A 20,533-nucleotide genomic window follows, 5' to 3' on the forward strand; every position below is an offset into this window, starting at 1 on the left:
ACCATATCCTTCTTTGTCAATATCTGTGTAAATCAATCATTTAATACTTCTAGTTTCCTGCTTGTCGTCTTAATAACCAGTTTATATCCCTGAGATACAGTACTTTTCCATCTTTTTTACATGCTCATTTCTTATTATGATATCAGCCACCACAGCTATATTTCTTTCTCTCCCACTCCTCTTCTAGGTTAAAACCGTTTAAACCTGAAACCTTCCCGTTTCTGTTCAGAGTATTCTCTTGATCAGCTCTTCTTCCAGCCTTGAGAAAGAGTGCCCAGAGTCCTGAGGTTGACCCCTGCTCTCCCCTGTGAGAACTACAGGAGCCAAAGCCTTTGGAGTTCATCTTAAAGGGGGAAATTTTGAAACTGCCGTTAGCTGTGCTTGATGTGGCCCCTGCGGAAAATCACAATGTGTCTTCGTTCTGCTTCATTAGCACCCCAGACCGCAGCGCAGCTTCTGCTGTTTTGTCACAGCTAGCAGGTTATCAAAGCCACACAGCACACCAACTTCCTATAAAATACCAAGAAGAGACTGTTGCACTATATGGACATTAAATGACCATTTCACTTTTCTAACTATGAACTATAATTGTGGATCTTCAGCGTGATAGCCCCTCTAATCATAATGTGAATGGTTAAGGCTTCTCTCTCTCCCCTGACCTGGGTACACCATGTGACATCCATCCATTTTCTACACTGCTTCATGCGTACAGCGTCGCAGGGGAGCCGGAGCCTATCCCAGCAAGCAGTGGGCGCAGGGCAGGACACACTCTGGACAGTTAACCTACCAGGATGCCTATTGACAGCAGGAGGAAGTTGGAACACCAGGAGGAAACTGAAGTGAACACGGGAGAACATCTGGACTCCGCACATGCCTTCTCTTTTTTGCTGCCTCACCTCTCTTTCCTCCTTTATCTGCTTTTCTCTCTCTTTGATCATTGTGAGCAATTGGTACAAGTAATTAATAAAAATTTATCTACGTGTTATCATCATGTTTCCATCCTGTATACTGTGCTTTTCAGAATTTAACATGAATGACCAGATTTTTTTTAAACAGACCTTGTTTTCCAAAATTAACTGTTAGTATTCATTTGAGTTATCTTATACTAATATTAGTAAAAATATGAATAATACTAAGATGAACATTAAAATCAACAAGGGGTCATTGCTATGTGTGTGGTAGGGTGGGGTGGGAGTGTGGGTGTTAGGGTTGAGGCAGAGTGACTTCTGATTAACTGCAAACCACAACACTGAGTACATTTGAACTGCCTTTATCTGCTCACGAGCAGAGGATGTACTACTGTATATATTTTACTGAGAAACTGCACAAGCTACTGGACTTCTTGTACAGCCTATAGTTATTTATTAAGACACGAGCTTAAAATAAACTGGAACTAGATCATTCAGTGCCTTATGTATTACCAGCAGTATCTTAGACTTTCACTGAAAGCCAGTTTGATCTGTTAATCTGTTTCTAGAGGATGGGAGTTAAATGCTGATGCGGAGAAGTTTAAATTTGCATGCGGATTTCAGAAATATGGAAATATTGAAGCATATATAGTACCTTACTGAAGACCTTAGCTTGTTATCTGTGTCATTGAAAATATCTACTGTATCTGGCTTGTTTGATAAAAATATTTTCTACTTAATTGTTTGGAGGGGCCTTTAAATTTGGGGTTTTCATTCGAGGTGTTTGCATATCTGTAAGTGAGCTTAAAGGCAGGTAAAACAGTGATAAAGGGGGGTTTCTGCAGAATTGCTCTAGTAAAAGAAAGGGATAAACTTAACACAGGGTAAAAAGGGAGGAGGACAGAGAGAAAGGAAGGTAACAGAAGGAAGACAGGAGAGGACAGAGACAGACCATCACACTCCTCTTCCTCTAAGCTTACTTAAGTGCTAATAAGGACTCAATATATCAGTAACTCTACAGCTTGTATACTAATTGAAAGTACCCTGCATCAGCTGATCTGAAAGAATCTGTGCAATAACATCAGCAAATAGGAAAAAAAACATACAGTAGTTTTGTTCAGGTCTGCCTTTTCACTTTATTTGTATAAAAAAATATGACAGTCATTTTACCCTCCACTCTTACGTATATCACTGTTATTTGCAATATTTAGACAGAAAATATGTATACAGAAAATATCAAACAGAAGCGTAGCTATCACAGACCCCTCAAGACAGGCAACATTTGGAATAGTCAGTAAAGCCACACCCCAAGTCAGAGGTTACTGTGGAGAGTGATTGGTTAAACACACAAAACGATTATTCTGGAACGGCAAATGATCATGTGAAACTACACCCTCTAGTTATCTACAATCAGCTACAAAACAGATTAATTTTCTAACAGGAAATGTTAGTGCTTCCTGGAACCCACTCCAGTATTTCCTACAATTCAACAATGTTTGTGTTTGGCTCATTTCAGTTTCTCTTTAGATTCTGGCACAACAGATCCTGTACAGAATACAGCTTAAGACTAACACTCAAACTAAAAATATATATATACAGTAGTAATGCAGTGAGTGATACATTTTATTTACAAAAATAGAATTTAAAATGAGAATATCTGTCCCTTTAATAGTCTATCTTTTGAATTGTGAGTTACATAAGGAATGTTATTTCTCCCCTAACACACCTCCTGTCAGTGCATATCATCTAGCATTTTTCTCTCCTCTCCTGAACTGTTTAAACATTAAAATTTGTTTAAAAATATTAAAATGAAATATATTAAAATAGGTATGAAAATAATTGAATAATATGTTAATAATGTGATTTAATAATATTATATGAATCATATCCTATATGATTCGATCAATCATATAATATTAATTTAATATTATATTAATCATATCTTACATGGTTTAATGATTAAATTAGATTATATTAATTTAATATTATATTAGTTATATCTTATATGATTTAATTATTCAGTTATATGAAATTGATTTAATATTATATTAATCATATTAAAAGAAAGTATTAAAATAAATATTTGAAGTATTTTTAAATGATGAGAATAAAATAAAGCAGGTGAAAAGTTAATAACTGGATACTTCTAAGCACTTGGACTACAAGGTGACTGCTTGACAAGGACTGATAACTTGTGATCAAACAGCAGGCACAGTGCCACCTTAAGGTGCATGAGCTGTCCTTGGGAAGTTGTTAGCACCGGTGTGCTACAGGGACCTGTTTAAGGCTCACTGCTCTTCCTTACTCGTATCAACAAGTGAGATCCCGATGCAGTTAGTAAACCTATTACATTCTGCAGACAACAACAAAAGAGTGGCGAACACAGAAACAACAAAAAGACTTGAACAAATTATAGACCCTGAGTCGCCGTTTCCATAATACAGTAGGTATACAAATTTCTACCAGGATCTATTCCTGTCACATTCGTAAACCCCTTCTCTTAAGGACGCTCCAGCCCTTCCTTGTTCTTTACTCATCTCCCGCACCTGCTCCCTGTTCCAGACCCCTTTTCAGTTCCCCTTAAAAGCCAGACGCCTACTCTGTTCCGGGCTCTGCATTGGTTTCCATACCAGGCGAATCCGGGACCTGGAAGCGCCTGGTCACGTCAAGCTTTTAAGTTCCTGTTCCTGCCGGTTCCGACCTGGTTCCCGTTTTTATTCTGTTCGTCTTGGATGGACCGCCTGGTTTTGGATTTTCGTCTTCTCTTGGATTCCCCCTTGGACCTTCTCCTGGATTGTTTGCCTCAGCCACACCTCCCCCGAACACCAGCACACCATGGACACGCCCCCTGTTTTGATTCCCAACTCCTACATGCTTTCCCCCTGTGTTTTCCCCACTCATCCCCGGATTGTGTCGTCTGCATAGAGTCCTGAAAGAACGCTTTTGTTACAATACCCCTTCAAAATTTGTATATTTGTATACTATAATTTTGGTGGGTAGCTACGTCAGCAAGCGTAGGCTGCAAAGGAACAAGTAATAGGTTTATTCCATGCTAAAAAGAAGAAGAAAGAAAACACAACATTTCGTCCGTGGAGCCTTCTCATTTTGTATACTGTTCTTAATCTCCTTTTCTCTTAATATCCATTACACTAGATTGAAGATACCAAGCTTATTTAATCTTTCTCCATGATAGAAAGGTATGTATTGGTCAAACTTAATACATTCTTCATCATAAACTCTTTGTCTATGACAAGTTGGTGCATTTTTATACTTCCAGAACACCTAGGCTGTACAGTGTAATTCCCTGCTAGGGAACTGGCAATTTACCATTAACGTCCGACCACCTCCTTCTCAGCCCGACTGACAGCATCACCAGAATTATCACCACCAAAACACCAATAACAGCAAACACTGCTAGAAATTTGGGATCTTGGAGCAGATTTTCAGAACCTAGAAGGAAAACAAAACAGGGGTTATAAAACTTAAATAAAACAATTATTACAGTCAGAGGAAAAATAACAATAAAAGGCTAGGGAGCTTGAATAGGGACCAGCATCAGTAAAAAGGATTATACAGACCAAGAAACACAGCAACAAAAGGATATTAGAAAGAGCAAGAGCAAGCTAGAATATTGCAAAATATTGCTAAAACAGTCATAAAAGTTTTTTCTTACACGAGCAAAGGAACAGTAAAGGATTCAATTATTAAAGGATGAATAATTTACTTAATTATTTTTCCCCATTCTCTATTCTACCCCCTAATTTGTAACAGTATGCTTGAGGATGAGGATGGAGGATTTTAAGCAGGGTTAGATTGGGCTTGACTCACCAGGCTGAGGGGCAGCCCCCAGGCCACAGCGCGAGGAGGCCTGGACCCCTGCAGACGGAGGAGGTAGCCCAGGGGGAGCTCCTCAGGTGGACAGGGGGTAGAGGAGGGATGCAGAAAGCCGAGCATGAAGAAGAAAGAGGGGCCCGCTGCGGTATGTCTGGACTTTCAGGAAGTGACATCACAGGTGTTTGAGTAGTAGTGATGGAGACCTTGGTTGCTGTCATCCCTCCCAAGGACATTCACTTATAAACACATTCGTTTTTAGTCATTTTAGTCAACTATTGATTTTGTTCTGTCCTTTTACTCCAAATGCTGTTTGACTTTGAGAGCCCATCTTCCTGGAAGCTGCTTCAAGGCCTGTGTCTGCACCACAAGTATGGCCTGGCATCAGAGCAGCCTGCTAAGATCCCCCTGGTTGCAAGAAGAATTGATATCGCCAGCCCAGTTCTATTACATGTACAGTATATTTCTACACATATGTTGTTGCATAGAAATATAAATATCAGACACAGAAGAGAAGCTGGGATCTATCCTTTTCTTTCATGTTACAGGCCAAAGGTAAACACCCCGTATGGATTGTGTAAACTCTAAGGTTTATGTAACTCAGCTGGACGACAGGAGGTACACATGTACTGAATATACTGGAGAGCATGAAAACACTTATACAGATGAAGCCTGAACAATGATCTCATCTCTTTTTCTAATCGGTTCCTCTTACTGAGGGTCACAGTGGTAACAGGCTGAGCAGGGCTGAGCGGGGCCGAGCAGGGCAGGCCAGACTTCCTTTCCCCAACAGTTTCCAGCTCTTCCTGGGGGATTCCCAGGTGCCCCGAGGCCGGCTGAGACACAATCCCTCCAGTGTGTCCTGGATCTGCCTTGGGGTCTCCCCACCAGCAGGAGCCACTCAGGGGGCAACCTCACCAGATGCCTGAGCCACCTCAACCGCGACTCTTCTCCAGTTACCCCCCGGACTGCCGAGCTCCTCACCCCGTCACGGAGAGTCGGCACACCCCGTCACGGAGAGTCGGCCCAGCAGCCCGAGGGAGCGGCCGCGATGCCAGTCTGGAGAGGGGCATGAACGGGACTAGACCGGGCCAATGGAAACGGGCTGAAGAGTGACAATACTGCTTAACCAAGCTCTGTACAATCCACCGAGAGGCTGGCGTCTTCAGCACAGAACAACAGTAAACTGTAGTGTACTTACCTGTGTCTTTGCCGCTGATCCTTTTCTCAAAATCTGAAAAAACACGGAGGGGAACAATATTATGTTTAGTTACAGTGCAAGATGTAAGCTACTGTATCTCAGTCAAATGGAAATCACACCAACAGAGGGTCTTCAAGAAAGGACAGCTCATTTCTGTCATCATTTTTACAAATCACATTTAGGATTTTTTAAAATAGTTTGATACAGCTGCCATTATCTCCAGATCAGTTTGGGGGAGGGAAGGGAAGTTTATGGACCTCTTTTCCACTAGCCACTGGTAGGTACACCTCATCTGGGCCATCTAGCTAGGGAGCATGTAAAGATGGGTCTTCTTCTCCAGGTATGGCTCTACTAGGCCCATACTGTATCCAAATCAGTCTCTTCTAACACCTCAGACCTCACTGAAACCATCAGTTACTCATCATGACTGCAATCAGACATTTCTAGCATCCATTTCTCACTCAATACAATGCGACATTCTAATTTGCATACAGTTTCCACCCACCAGTCTATCCAGTATATCTTATTATATACTGACTACCAACACCACCAGAGATTTTAGTTTAGTAACATGTTTCAGGCCCAAAACTAAACAAAGGTTGAAACAGATTGATAAAAGAAATCTAAATGAGCTCCAATCAGAAAACACAAACTAAAACTAAAAGCAACTAAACCAAAAAAAAGTTCAATTGATTTACTTCCATGCTTTCAGCCATTTGTATTGTATTTGTATTTAAAATACCAATATCAATGACTAAAATGTAGAATTGTTAAATTTGAAAAGAAAGGCTTCATGACAGCAGCTTGAAATACACAGAACATGAAGTAATTAAAACTGGAAAAAGAGACCAGCTGAACTTTGGACTAACTCTAATGACTAGAAAAACAATGTTTAGTCCAAAACAAAATGTTCGTGGGTGCGTATACAACACACGGTGGTCCTTCCTGAAAAGAAACATGTTTACAGGGATTAGTAAGCTTCTGCTTACTGGATCACGCTTGTAAAGGAAATTACTAACTAAATGTGGCTTGTTGTGAACAATAGTATTATTTATTTTTTAAGGCCTTTCTTGAAAGATCTGTAACTACTATCTATCTATTCCTACATTCAAAAACCTGAATTATGACAATTGTGATCCTTTATTTCTAAAACAGTAGCAAAACAAACTCACATGGGCTTCCAAAGTCACTCAGTCTCTCTGAATCTGAAAAAGGGGAATAGGAACAAACTTCAAGGATTGGATATGATACAAATCCGTGCAATATCTCTGCTGGATCACTGAAAAAGCAATCATCTCTACATGTTTTCCAGGATGTGGGAAGGGCACATAGAGTTTCCTTCAGACCTCTTGTCTGAAGACAAAGTTCAGAGTGATTATTTTTAAGCTTCCCAGATACCCTGATAAACAGCTTTCTATCTTTCTATCTCCCATACTTTCATTTCACAAGAATCAGGAAATAACTTGTGCTGGCAAGTATCAGTTTACTTTGGCACAGAATGCAAAGGAGGTCCTTAAAGCTTTAGGGCTTTTGTTGTGTCAAAACAGAGCACAATCTGCTGTTCTGCATTTTAGTTCATACTGTACATGGTGTCATGTGTTTTCTTTCTTGTGGTTGTGCAAGTGGATAGCAACAAGCCTACAGTTCCTCTTTTTATGAACTTGTATGTGCACTTATTGTACATAATTTGAATTTCTTGCACTCTCTTTTGTATGTTTGCTTTGTTGGAATTTTTTTAAGGTGCTGTTACTGCTGTTATAGGGAACTGAGATCTTACCGAATATACGTTGTCATCCAGATTGTCAACAGACTCCTTGCATTTCCTCTTTTTCGGTTTGAAGATCTGCACGGCTCCTTGCGAAAGTATTCACCCCCTTCCAATGATGTCTTGTTTTGAAGGGGGTGAGTCCTTTTGCAAGGTGCCTGTATTTTTACAAGGGCATGTCCTTCACAACGATTTAGTGTGCTAAAATGCTTTTTTAGTGACTAACGGGAAGAGAATGTCTTGTGGTTCTGTCCTACAACCACTACTGTAGGTCCAAGTATAGATCCGACTGATTCCCACACATTGCATCTTTTGAGAGAAGTTAATCTTCACACAGGAGGGACGATTAACACATGACCTCATTAGGGTCACAGATTCAGCGGGGTCGAGGGATGTGTGTGGCTGCAGAGTCTTAGAGGCAGCTCTTTATGCGTGAGATCTCCAACAGATCTCAGGGCTCTCTTACCTGCCACAGTGACCGCTACCGTGTTGATATTGATTTCCTTGCTGATGTACTGCACTTTGTAAATGCCCTGATGTGCTGGTGTGACTCTTTTCAGCACCAGGCATCCTTTCTTCAGTAAGAAGTCCTCGGGGACAAGAACCTCACTGTGGTTTAGCAGAGTTCGGGGGGGCTGATGTCCCCCCGGGGGGAAAAACAGCACCTTCACTGGCGTATCAGTGTAGAAGCGGATAATGAGGACAGCTCCAGTCTGCAGGGTGATGTGTTCTTTGTGATCTAGGAGGGGATTGCAAGGATGTATACATTTGTAGTCATTTGTTCTGTTAGCAAATACATACTGTACACAGATGCTTTACATAAAGGTGTAAACGTGATTGCAGCCATTGGAATAAAATTCTATCTTAAAACACCTGAGGATCATTTCTAAAGAAGCCGGTGGGAATAATTTATTCCACTGATTTTCAAAAACAGAACTCGAACAATAAAAACATTAATTTTAACATTCCTGGTAAAACTAATCTCAAATAGTTTAGCATCTGCATGGAGGGATGGAAATCATACTTTTTGTAGAGGCCAGCTTCCTTACCTTTTACTGTCAGTGACACATGGCTGAGGAGCACATTTCTCTCCCTGTGGAGCACTTCGAATTTCCCATGGTATTCTGGTGTTAAGCCATGTAACACCAGACCTTCCCCCTTAAAGGATATCGCATGGTTGTACTCATCGTGGCAGTCTGCTATTCCATTCTCTAGAGTACACAGTTCGAAAGAATCCCCGTTTCTAGAAGGATGGAACAGCATCACCACTTTCTCCCTCGTGTACACAGGGATAGTCAGACTGCCTCCAGCTGGCAGAGTATGGTGCTCTCTGTACTCTGAGAGAAAACAGGAAAGGCTCAGCGATCACCGGACATTTTCCAGCTGCTGCTGAAACATACAGAGTTCTGTCAATTGGGTTGATGTTCAGAATGATGATGGAAAGCTCTCCGAATTTTCTCAGCATCTAAATCATCATCAAGTAAGCGCTCATTGTGCTTTATTCACATTTTCCACATTAGTCAAGAAAAACTCCCTTTGCCTTTCCTTTCCAAAACCGTTCAGCAACAATGTTTAAAAAGGTACAATTAAACCATGGAAGTGTTTTTTCCAGTAGCTATAAAAATAAAACTACATGTATTTATTATTTATGTATTTACAAAGGTAAAAAAATCCAATCTGGTAATCTATTATAAGATGTAAAATTATTTAATTTTAAGTTCTAAATGTAAAGGCTGGCACAGTGACACAGTGGTTAACATTACTGGCTCACCCTGCGCTCTGACCCCCAGCTTCTCTCCCTGCCTGTGTGTCTCATGGAGAGCGAGCTGGGGTATGTGAAAAGACAAACTCTTCATGCAAGAAAATTGTATATGGCCAGTAAAGTGATCTGATCTTATACTCTGAGTGCAGAGTCTGTGCCAGTTTATGCCAAACTGTTGGCATGTGTCTGAGTGAATGGTTTTAATCAGCCTCAAGGGTGCCCATGTTTGTTTTATAGGTACTAGCAATCACTTACCTTTCACATTGGCTGACACAATATTGATGACATGCCCCAGAGTGTTCCGCACGATGTACTGACCCTGATCAGCTGGCGTGATCTTTGGCACTAGCAGTGAGCCATCTTGCACAGTGGCACGCTGTTGGTATTTGTCAATACAGTTTATGTTGTTATTCTGAAGCTGACATACTTGGATAGAGTCTCCCTCTCCTTCAGGATCAAACAGCACAGACAGTGGCTCACTGGAGTACAGAGACACAGAGAGTGTGTCTCCTGACTCCAGAGTTACTGCTTCTTCATATCCTGAGAGGAGGTACAATAAAGCCAGCATTATGGATGTGTCATGGCATATAGAAAACAATACATATACAAATTTTAATTTTAAATATTTAAGTGCATTCAAATAAACTACATATGAATCTACATTAAAGATATGCTGCATTTTAACAGTGCCGGATCCATTGAACCTGAGACCGTATGCAAAACAAAACTATATCGACTTTGTGGAAGTTGGGCAAAAGCAAATTCTTCTTTGCCAAGTTGAAGCATAGATATAGTAAACATGAGTACTGATGTTCACAACTGACAAATTTCATATTACACAAATTACACAAGTTTACTAAATTTTTCACCATATCCTTGTAATTGTATACAAGCACAAATCTTCTAAAACCAATTTGTAATCAAATAATGTGAAAACACTGTATATAGGAAAACCCTGGGCTGCCATTTTATTTATTTATTTATTTAATAATAATAATAATAATAATAATAATAATTATTATTATTATTATTAATAATGCCTGCAGTCTATTAGAACTGAATGAAGATCAATTTTACACTAATGTGTAATGTGTAATGTACTGTAATGTTAATGGTAATGTACATCACATGACAGGATCAAATAAGATACAATAAACCTTGAAACTTGGCCGCTTTTAACTGAGAAAGCTCTCAAAACAAATAATGCCTTACAGTATTCTACAACAGCAGTACATGCAGATATACAGGGTTAGTCAAACTGTTGTCGTCAAGTATAAATGCCAATTAATTTACTTAAGTTTTGTTTTCTCCTCCACAGTTGGTGAAGGACTGTAAGGTGACTGTTAGAAACTTTGATATTTATGCTTTCGTTTGAAACCTTTTTTGTTACAGTAACCCATAAGATTAATTTGTAATAAACTGCCAACATTGTGGACAGCATTTTGACTAACCCTGTACTATGATGTCCTGTAATAGCAGAAGTGATCTAAACTAAAACATATAATGCAGAGATGACAAAGGATTGGCTTGTACAGAAACAACGGCTCCATTGTACTTGATGTCACATGCCTCTGCTATGGCACCTTACACTTGGAAAAGGTCTTTCCATGTATGGACATTATATTGTAGCACTCTGGGGTTGACATGTGTATGCACCCTCACCACTGCCACCTCAGGTCAGTCCCCTACTATCAGGGACTTGAACCCAGGCCTCCAGCATCACTCAACAGGGACCCAGCCTCTTGAGCCAAAGGGAAACCCCCTGTCAGCCCAGCAGCTGCGATCCCTGCTATTCACAGGGAAGGGCGGTGACGTCACCGCGCTGGTAAGCCGGCTCTCACAACCTGCAATGGTGGCCGTATGTGTTACACTATTTATGTGTCCTCACCTGACACGTTCAAGTGAACTTCCTGAAGCAGCTCATTATGAAGATCTCTTCTTACAAAGCACTTATAGGTATTTGTGTCAGAGATCTGAGCATCTTGGATGGTCAGGCTGTAATTGCTCGAAATGAGTTTGTCTCTTGACGTCTTAACTCTCTTCTCAAAGCCAGGGCCAGGTGCAGCCGTACCCCCGCAGAAGGTCAACACATTCTGGTCTTCTGCGTTTTGCCAAATGATGCAGAGCTGGTCTTCAGCAAACTGTGTGTCTACTGTTACATTGCAGAATAGAGTGACTTCATCCCCAAGTTTCACTGATACGGTCTCAGCATCCACAGAAACTATACAGGTAAAAGGAACACAACGCAAGACAGAGAGATTGAAGAAAACTACATCTGTTTTTACCCCGGTGTTGAGTTGGTTTAAGAAGGGAAATCTTTTATATCAATATACAGTGAATATTTGCTTTAAATTCATCCCTTCATTTTCTAACTGCTTCATCCAATTCAGGGTTGCAGAGGAGCCAGAACCCATCCCAGCAAGAAACAGACATAAGGCAAAATACGCCCTGGATGGGACACTTGTCCATCACTGGGCACAAACAGACACTCACACACTCACTCAGAAAGCGAACATGTAACTGTGAGCGAGTTGACATTCCTGCAACTGTGTAGCTGAGGTGTCCCTGTGCAGTTTCTGTAGGAAGTAGCCATTTTGGCTCAAACAAGGGGAGTCACAGAGCCAAAATGGCTAATTCCACTGGAGACCTCCCAGGGGCACCACAGCTGTGAGTCCCCTCAAGAAAGTCGACTCCCTCACATACAGTACACTGCATTTTTTTGTTTTGTTGTCAACATTTGAGTAAAATTCTACACTACATTAGCTGAAATTTAACAAACAGGAAGATTCATGCCGATCTCTGTAGGATCCTGTGTCAATACCCATGGGTCACCAGCTCTACCTGGACAAGCTGCACTTAGCTGGAACTAAGTGAACTCCAATATTTTGGTGATTTTAAAACACAACAACTCTCCATTATTTAAATGCTGCTGTTCCAGTTCTTTATGACTTTTGTATTAAATTATGATGTTACTTTAAAGGAAAAGAAAAAGGTAAAAAGAAATCAAGTATAGTATGTACTCCATGGATGCTTAACCTGCTTTAATCCACACTCTTGACTTCCAGAAATTGAGCACCGAAGGATGACATATTCTAATCTTCATGTCACATGTAATGGCACATTACACATTCTGTGACTTACCCAAGAACAGAGCAAGGCTCCAAACAGTGTAGCAAATCATGGTCAGTCAGCTGTTGAGAAATGAAAGTCAAACTACATTCATTTTTAAGTATTAATAACTATCAATTCTTCAATTTTCAGTTTGCTTCTGTTGCGGATTGCAGTTATGACAGCATTGCCATTATTATTATTATTATTATTATTATTATTATTATTATTATTATTATTATTAAGCATGTCTTTAACCACTCCACTCTCCATGACATCACTGATTGAATCAAAGTACTACTCACTTTCCAAAGATGTTCTTTCACACCTTAACGTCCATTTTCCACTGACAGGTCTGTCTGCACCTTAAAATGAAATAAAGACTCTTTCTGGTCTACTGCAGTAAGGGGTTTTCCACTGCAATGCACAGTATCAGTATGATTATACAACAGAATGTAAGGTGATATGACCCCTCACGCTCACTCTGGTTCCTCTCCCAGTTTCCAAGGAAGTGACTTTAAAAACATATCTTGGCTACTTCTTGCAGATATTCCACCACCTTTGGTGTAAAATATACATATCCTGTTCCTGGTCCTAAAGGCACTTCCTTGTGCTCACACTGTATGTTGTTTCTTGGTCTAAAATACTCCTTTTCATGGCTTTATCTATTCTAATCATATCAAGTCTCCTCATAATTAAGACCCTGAGAAAATTACAAATTTATGGGCTTCACAAAAATAATTAAATTAGCCAAAGTCATTGAAGTGGTCCACTTTTAATCATTTTTGTAAGCTTATTCCTATGTATGCATGTAAGTACAATGTACTGTACATCAAGGCATATTTCAAGCCTTAACTATGAACTGGCTTCATTACTCTGCTCTCCTCCCCACGGAGAGCTGGTGTGTGGTGAGCGTTCTGGCGCACTATGGCTGCCGTCGCATCATCCAGGTGGGGCTGCACACTGGTGGTGGTGGAGGGGAGTCCCCATTACCTATAAAGCGCTTTGAGTGGAGTGTCCAGAAAAGCGCTATATAAATGTAAGCAATTAATTATTAATTATTATTATTATTAACTAAAGGCTCTACAATCACATGTCAAATGGAAGTTCTTATTGGGAGGGATGACGACGTCCAAGCAAATTTAGTTCCCTTCTATTCTAAATGGTAATTATTGTCTATATAGAGTAATTGACAATTACTTTCAAAACCAGGCAGAGATAAAGAAAATGAAATAATAATAATAATTACTTACACTTATATATCGCTTTTCTGGACACTCCACTCAAAGCACTTTACAGGAAATGGGGACTCCCCACCAATGTGCAGTATCCACCTGGATGATGCGACGGCAGCCATAGTGCGCCAGAACGCTCACCACACATCAGCTATCAGTGGGGAGGAGAGCAGAGTAATGAAGCTAACTCATAGATGGGGATTATTTGGAGGCCATGATCAGTAAGGGCCAATGGAAAATTTGGCCTGGACGCCGGGGTTACACCCCTACTCTTTTAGAGAAACGCCCTGGGATTTTTAATGACCACAGAGAGTCAGGACCTCACTTTTACATCTCATCCAAAGGACAGCGCCTGTTTACGGTATAGTACCCTTTACTATAGTGGGGCATTAGGACCCACATGGACCGCAGGGTGAGCACCCCCTGCTGGCCCCACTAACACCTCTTCCAGCAGCAACCTTAGTTTTTCCCAGAAGGTCTCTTATCCAGGTACTGACCAGGCTCACACCTGCTGAGCTTCAGTGGGCTGTCAGTTGAGAGCTGTAGGGTGATATGGCTGCTGGCTTTATGCTGCCACTCTGATGTCAACAATTTTGAAAGAGCTACAGAGCTCCAAAGCAGTGATGGGAGACAATATCCAGGAGTCAGCATTATCCTGGTCACTCCACACAGCTGGCCAATGGAGAAGAGACGAAAGTGTAGCGGAGCTAGTTCGGATACGGCGACGTCATCGCCCTCCCTGCGCGTAATGGGGGACCTGGCTGGGCTGCGGGAGGTCTCCTTTAGCTCATGCGGCAGATTCCCTGCTCCGTTACACCGGAGACCAGGTGTTGCGGGAACCGCAACGGTCAGAAAGCTCCTCTCATATTTAGTTTGTAAAAAAGCACCTGACTGATCCTGCAAACTGTGATGGACTGGTGTCCGGTACAGAGCGTAACCCACCTTGCTCCCCTTGCTTGCCAGGATAGGCTCCAGCTCCCCTACGACCCTGTGTGGAGAAGAGGTTAGAAACTGGATAATCTGAAAGAATGTGGGAAAAGGTGTTGTAACTTTGACATTTACTGTAAATTATCTTACCATTTGAAGACTTCAATTTGAGCATTCTAGCTTTGAGTAAGTTTCAAATCGCCTTACTTTTTTACAAAGAAAGAATATTGCCTATTCAATTTTAAACATTGAAATACTGGCAGCTTCCTCATGATCTCATGACCAGTCACACCTCAACACTATTATTCTAAAAAGTCTAAAGAGCTAGTAAATTTGTTTTGTACAGTATACTGCTTAAATAAGTATTACATATAAAAGTAAGACTTAAAACGTTGAAATGTCAAGAAAACCACAGTAAATCAAAATATTGAGGCTCGGGAGATTTTTCAGCCCGACTCCCAGCTTTCGGTTTATATGAAGTATGAGAAAGCAAACTAATGAACTTTAAAAACGGGAGAACAAATCTGCTTCAACCTTGACTGTCGTTAAAGTAACGCAAATATTATTTCGTTAGCAAATGGGTAAGCTAAATATTCTTTAAAACAGAACTGTAATACCCATATTTTAAACTACTTTACATAATGTTTACTTTTAGTTTCAAAAGTTTTGTTTAGATTTAATTATCTTTGGAATACTTTCCCTTCCGTCAGTTATATTATTATTATTATTATTATTATTATTATTATTATTATTATATTATTTACCTGCGATCGTAATAGAAGTGGATTCGACCCTTTCGACCAGAACAGAAAAATGAAACGGAAAGCACTGAACATTGGGAGTGGTAAAAGGCGTTACTATTTTTTTGGATACGACGTCCTTTAAGAGCAGGTCTCGAGGGAATCATTATTGAGTAGTAAACAAAACATTCATTTGCCTTTCAAAATAATATATGACAGTGGGGATGCAAATATTTATGGAAGAACGTTTCCGCCAGGGAGTAAAAAAAAACGCGCTATGGCGTCTCAGAATTGCGACTTTGTATGTCAGAACTCCGACTTTAAATCTCTGAATTCTGACTTTATATCTCGCAATTGCGACTTTTTATCTCACATTAAAGACTTCAAAATAGACAACATTTCATTGTCTGTCCCCGTCTGTTGATCTATTGGAAAGCACGAATTGTATACAGTATATACCTGGATACGAAGTGCGTCACAACCAAGCTAAAATAAAAAAAAAAAGTAGTCATTTTATTTCAAATTTACAAGTGCATTTTTTTCATTAATTTCCATTTCTTTTTCATTCAAGCTAATAATATAAGAAATTACTCTTTACTAATACGTAAACAGTTTTTGTTCGATTAGTACACTAATCCTATTTATACCTGAGTGACGGTAAAACTGCTTTTCTTTCTCGTGGAAAAACAAAGGGAAATGATAGCGGTGCCTTATCAGTTTTAGGTCAGTGGCGCCACCTAGAGGCATGGCTCTACCTTTTTGTTAATCTCAACAAACTGATCAGCATCAAACGTTTTTATGACTATTTTAAGTTTTACATTCCGCTGTAAGCATTTTTTTTATCATGTGAAGTAGTACACATTTCAAACCGTTAATATTAAACAGGTGCAGAGATGGAGTTTAACTCTCCATGGCATATATAGCCATCCATCCATTTTCTAACTGCTTCTTCCAATTCGCAGGGGAGCCCGAGCCTGTCCAGGCTAACAATGGGCGCAAGGGGAGAGACAGCAGGCCAGACGGTCACACAGACACAGACACACTCACACCGGGGCCAGTTTCCCCCCCAATTAACCCACCAGTGCGTCTTTGGACTGCAGGAAGAAGCCGAAGGAAGCACTTGCAGAAAACCCACGTGAATATGGGCAGAACATCCAGACTCCACACAAACAGCACCCCAGGAATTGAACCCAGGGCCCCAGTGCTGCAAGGCAGCAGTGCTGGCCAGTGCCACCATACCTCCCCTGTTAACGAATTCCAATACATACTTGCGTCTGGGCAGAGGCAACATTGACAGTGACCTGTTTCTGGACTGAACGCATCTACACATCTACTGCTACATCTGTTCTCTTTCTTTTCTTTTCCCGTTTACAACCGTTTTTTGTGCAATATATGCCAGGGACCTGTGCAATACATTTATATCTATATTTATATCTATATCTATATTTATATTCATATGTGTGATACGATTTTTCTGTGTACTGTTCTGTTCTAGTTTGTTCTTTGTGTGTCCGGACTGTGAGTAACTCTTTTAGTGCACCCCTCACTGTACTGATTGTATTGTATGTATTGTATTATTATTATTATTATTATTATCGTATCATTTGTTACACTGTGGCTGTGTTGTCTGTGTTAAGCTGCTGTTGCACTGCAATTTCCCTCACGGGATCAATAAAGTATCTTTCTATATATATCAATGTAGGCTGATGAGCCATGAAATCTCATTTACAGTAACACGCTGGAGTAGGGCGCACAAAAGTCAATCAAGACATTAAATATGCAGCACAAAACTAATAATGCAATAAAAACAGTATAACCCATCATCTGATTAGTAGCTCTTCGCACCAGTCACTTCAAAACGACACATGGTATAGCTGTAAAAAAGAAAGGGGAAAAGGCATACGTTTAGTCCATTCTCCAAGCTGTACGCCAGGGCACATATTTTCATTGACAAGATGATTTCTCTAGTAATGCAGAGAAAGAAATACCTCCTGGCATGCCTGAGCCACCCCTGGTGATCCATTCCAGAGATCTCCTGACAACCTCCGTTTATACCATCCAGTATGGCTGGTGTTCATGGGAACCTTCAATCGCCAGGATGAAAAGAACTCCTTGATGGGGTGAAGGAATGGAGAGTGCAGAGGGAGGAATTACAGACATGTGTGGGTGGGCTTCAAGTCAATCTCTCACTCCAGGTCAGTAGTGGATGGGAACATTGTCCCAGCTCACCACATAGTTTAGACTGCTAGCCCCTACCTCCTGTCCCTCTTCAGGTGGGATATGTTTTCTACAGTAAACAGAACATCAAGAAACATGATCAGGTGTTTGGTGTTGTAAGGCCCAATTGTAGAGATGTGGGTAAAAATCTCTTGTTATAGCTGCACACAATTATGTTGGGTGTGGGGAGCAATAACACAACATAATACACAACGTGGTTAACCATTCACAGTACAGTGTCTACAATGAAATATTATCTAAGGCACAACAGAACTATGGTGGCACCTCACCTGTAAAACCTAGTTCCTCAGCTCCTTCACTCTTTCACTGTTTCTTTAATTGCTGCAGTACTGACACTACCAACATTTGAAAATATGGTATTGTCTGCAAAAATAGTTGCCTGGATTTCCTGTCAACATATGACATTGTTTGCAAGCATCAGTTTAACAATTGCAGCTTCCTGTCTAGCATTGAAAACCTTGATTTGGCAACCAGAGCAGGGTTTTCCGTCAGTTCTATAAAGGATCACAATATTTTTCTGCGTGACAGAAAATATGACTCCATAAATACAGGAAGAGAGAAACCTCCTCTCACGAATTTCATACAGGAACGTATAACTGAAGTTATATATGATCTCTTATGTATTCTCAAGTCGGAATACTCTAACAAGTGATGCCACAATTAAACAAGTCAAATTGGGCTGCACCATTGGTCCAGCCTCATGCAGAGAAAGACCATGATTTGTGGTCATTTACAATGGTTGCCCATACTTCATCTGGTACCTCAACTCTCGGTCTTCCTCTACCCTTTGAGAAGCTCGTCCTCTCTGAGCTTATGGTATCCCTCTTCCTTCTCTTTGACCATCAATCTCCAACCACAACCAACTCAACAGTGACTTCTTTTATATGTGTTTATAAATTGAGTGAGAATTTAATAATTATTGGAAGATCATTTCAGTGTGTATAATAGGGTGTCACCCATGTGGGAGTAATATCTATCAACTGGGAGCAAATGACTGAGGTTTGTTTAATTAGATATTTCTATTCGATTTTTGTGTCATCTGTAGAGCATTGATTTTAATGTTTTTCACTGGAGGTGCTTGTGTAAGCAATGATAAAGTACTTACGGTTTTGCAGAAAATGATTCCATTTGACAACAGAACGTTCTCTAGTAATGCTCTCCAAGATTTGAGACAGTATATGGTCAGTCGTAACCTTCCTTTTATTTTTAGAACCTGATATAAACAATGTCAATGCTATACATCAGAATCATAGAATAAGAATCCCCCTGTTTCATTCTGGATGTGGCATATCCTTGCAAACGTAATAGCTGACAGAGCGCAATTTTCTAGTCTTGCCACAGATTTTCTATCAGAAATTAGGACTGGGGCACTCAAGGACATTCACTTTCACCTTTGGTCTTGTTCTTATATTATCCTTGTGAAAAGTGCATTTTGCCCTGGTTTGAGGTCTTTAGTAGACTGAATCAGGTTTTCCCCTAAGATCTGCCTGCCTTTGGCTCTATCCATGTTCACCTCAATCTTGACAATCTTCCCAGTCTTTGTTGATGGAAAAAAAGACCCATAACTATATACTGCCACCACTGTACTCAAGAATGGGGATGGTGTTGACTGCATGATGCACTGTGTTGGTTTTCAACAGACATGACACATTGCATTTAGAAGAAAAAAGTGTGACTTAAATGTATTGATGCAAACTCAATGTGAGGTATTTTAGATGGGTTTGCCACTCTATCATACGTACCTTAGCAAAGGGGTTAAAAACACAGCTTTGTAGAGTACTGTTGGATATTTGCAGGATTGTGTCGTAAGGTATTTCTGACCCGTGGAGATTTGCTTCCATCCTAGCCATTGAACTCTGGTGCTCTTTCAAAGTCGCAGTTAAACTCGTGGTGGCATCCCAATCCAGTTTACTTCTTGCCTGGCTGCTCAGTTTGGATCTAGGCAGTGACTGGGTAGACCACCCATTCGCCTTCCTTTTCTTCATGACTTCACTGTGATCAAAGGACTATGTGGTCTCTTTTTGACTTTTTACACTCTCCTACTGATCTGTGATTGTCTACAACTACATCCCTGAGGTGTTTTAAAAGATCCTTTGGTCTTCATGGTAGAATCTTCGCGTGAAATTCACTACCTGACTGAGAAGCCACACAGAGATATTTACAAGTAAATTTTTTTCTGAAATCTTGTGAACCACTGTCATTGCACACAGAAGCTAACTCATGTTGTGCCCCTTGGCTAATTCAGGTTTGCCTTAGCAAAGGGGTTAAAAACTTATGGAGCCTGCATATATTAGGTTTTGAGTTTTCTTTCTAGTTTTTGCTTACATTTTCAGTCCTTTGATTTTTTTAGTTTGAGCATTCGAAGTTTGATTAAAAATAATCACTTTACAAAATGTGTATATGTCTTTTGAAATTCGATAAAATGGAAGATCATTGGAAGGGTGTGCATCCCCATTACAAGGTTGCATTTATATTGCATATAAAGGGCTAAAAGTGCTTTATAAGTACAAGAAATTATAATTATAATAATTATTATTGTTATAAATTTGGGAGTGTTTTAGGTAAACATGTAAACATTTTGACACCGACTTACAGTGAAAGGTAAATCGGCCACTAAAAACAGGAAAGTTATCAGCTTGTTGGGTTCTACGCAATAGTGGCGTTGACACTTAGTTCATTCAAAAACCATCAAGAAATTATAGACCTGGTCAAATGTAAAAATACTAACTTGGGAATTAATAATTATTATTTAAGTGTAGTTTAAGTTTAGAAAGGAGATGTCTATTTGGTATTGTAGCAAACCTTTATTGTAACACAT

The 20,533-nt window shown here is 40.2% G+C and overlaps 1 protein-coding gene across 2 annotated transcripts; it reads right to left on the reverse strand.

Annotated features, from left to right (window-relative positions):
- Window positions 1-2,019: 2,019 nt before the first annotated feature.
- On the reverse strand, window positions 2,020-15,576 carry LOC107077045 (uncharacterized). Of its 2 annotated transcripts, none has more exons than XM_069187607.1 (11): window positions 15,502-15,576; window positions 14,753-14,798; window positions 12,881-12,940; window positions 12,609-12,658; window positions 11,539-11,688; window positions 9,723-10,007; window positions 8,755-9,042; window positions 8,172-8,444; window positions 7,113-7,145; window positions 5,941-5,973; window positions 2,020-4,358 (listed from the first exon to the last, which is right to left on the reverse strand). In XM_069187607.1, the coding sequence occupies exons 4-11, from the start codon at window positions 12,646-12,648 to the stop codon at window positions 4,216-4,218; spliced, it is 1,245 nt and encodes a 414-aa protein (XP_069043708.1). In that variant the 5' UTR covers window positions 12,649-12,658; window positions 12,881-12,940; window positions 14,753-14,798; window positions 15,502-15,576; the 3' UTR covers window positions 2,020-4,215. The 2 variants fall into 2 exon arrangements, with proteins under 2 accessions (XP_069043708.1, XP_069043700.1); XM_069187599.1 differs by having other exon boundaries at window positions 11,356-11,688; window positions 15,502-15,575.
- Window positions 15,577-20,533: the final 4,957 nt, after the last annotated feature.

The sequence above is a fragment of the Lepisosteus oculatus genome, chromosome 1, assembly GCF_040954835.1.
Source record: "Lepisosteus oculatus isolate fLepOcu1 chromosome 1, fLepOcu1.hap2, whole genome shotgun sequence".
NCBI lineage: Eukaryota > Metazoa > Chordata > Actinopteri > Semionotiformes > Lepisosteidae > Lepisosteus > Lepisosteus oculatus.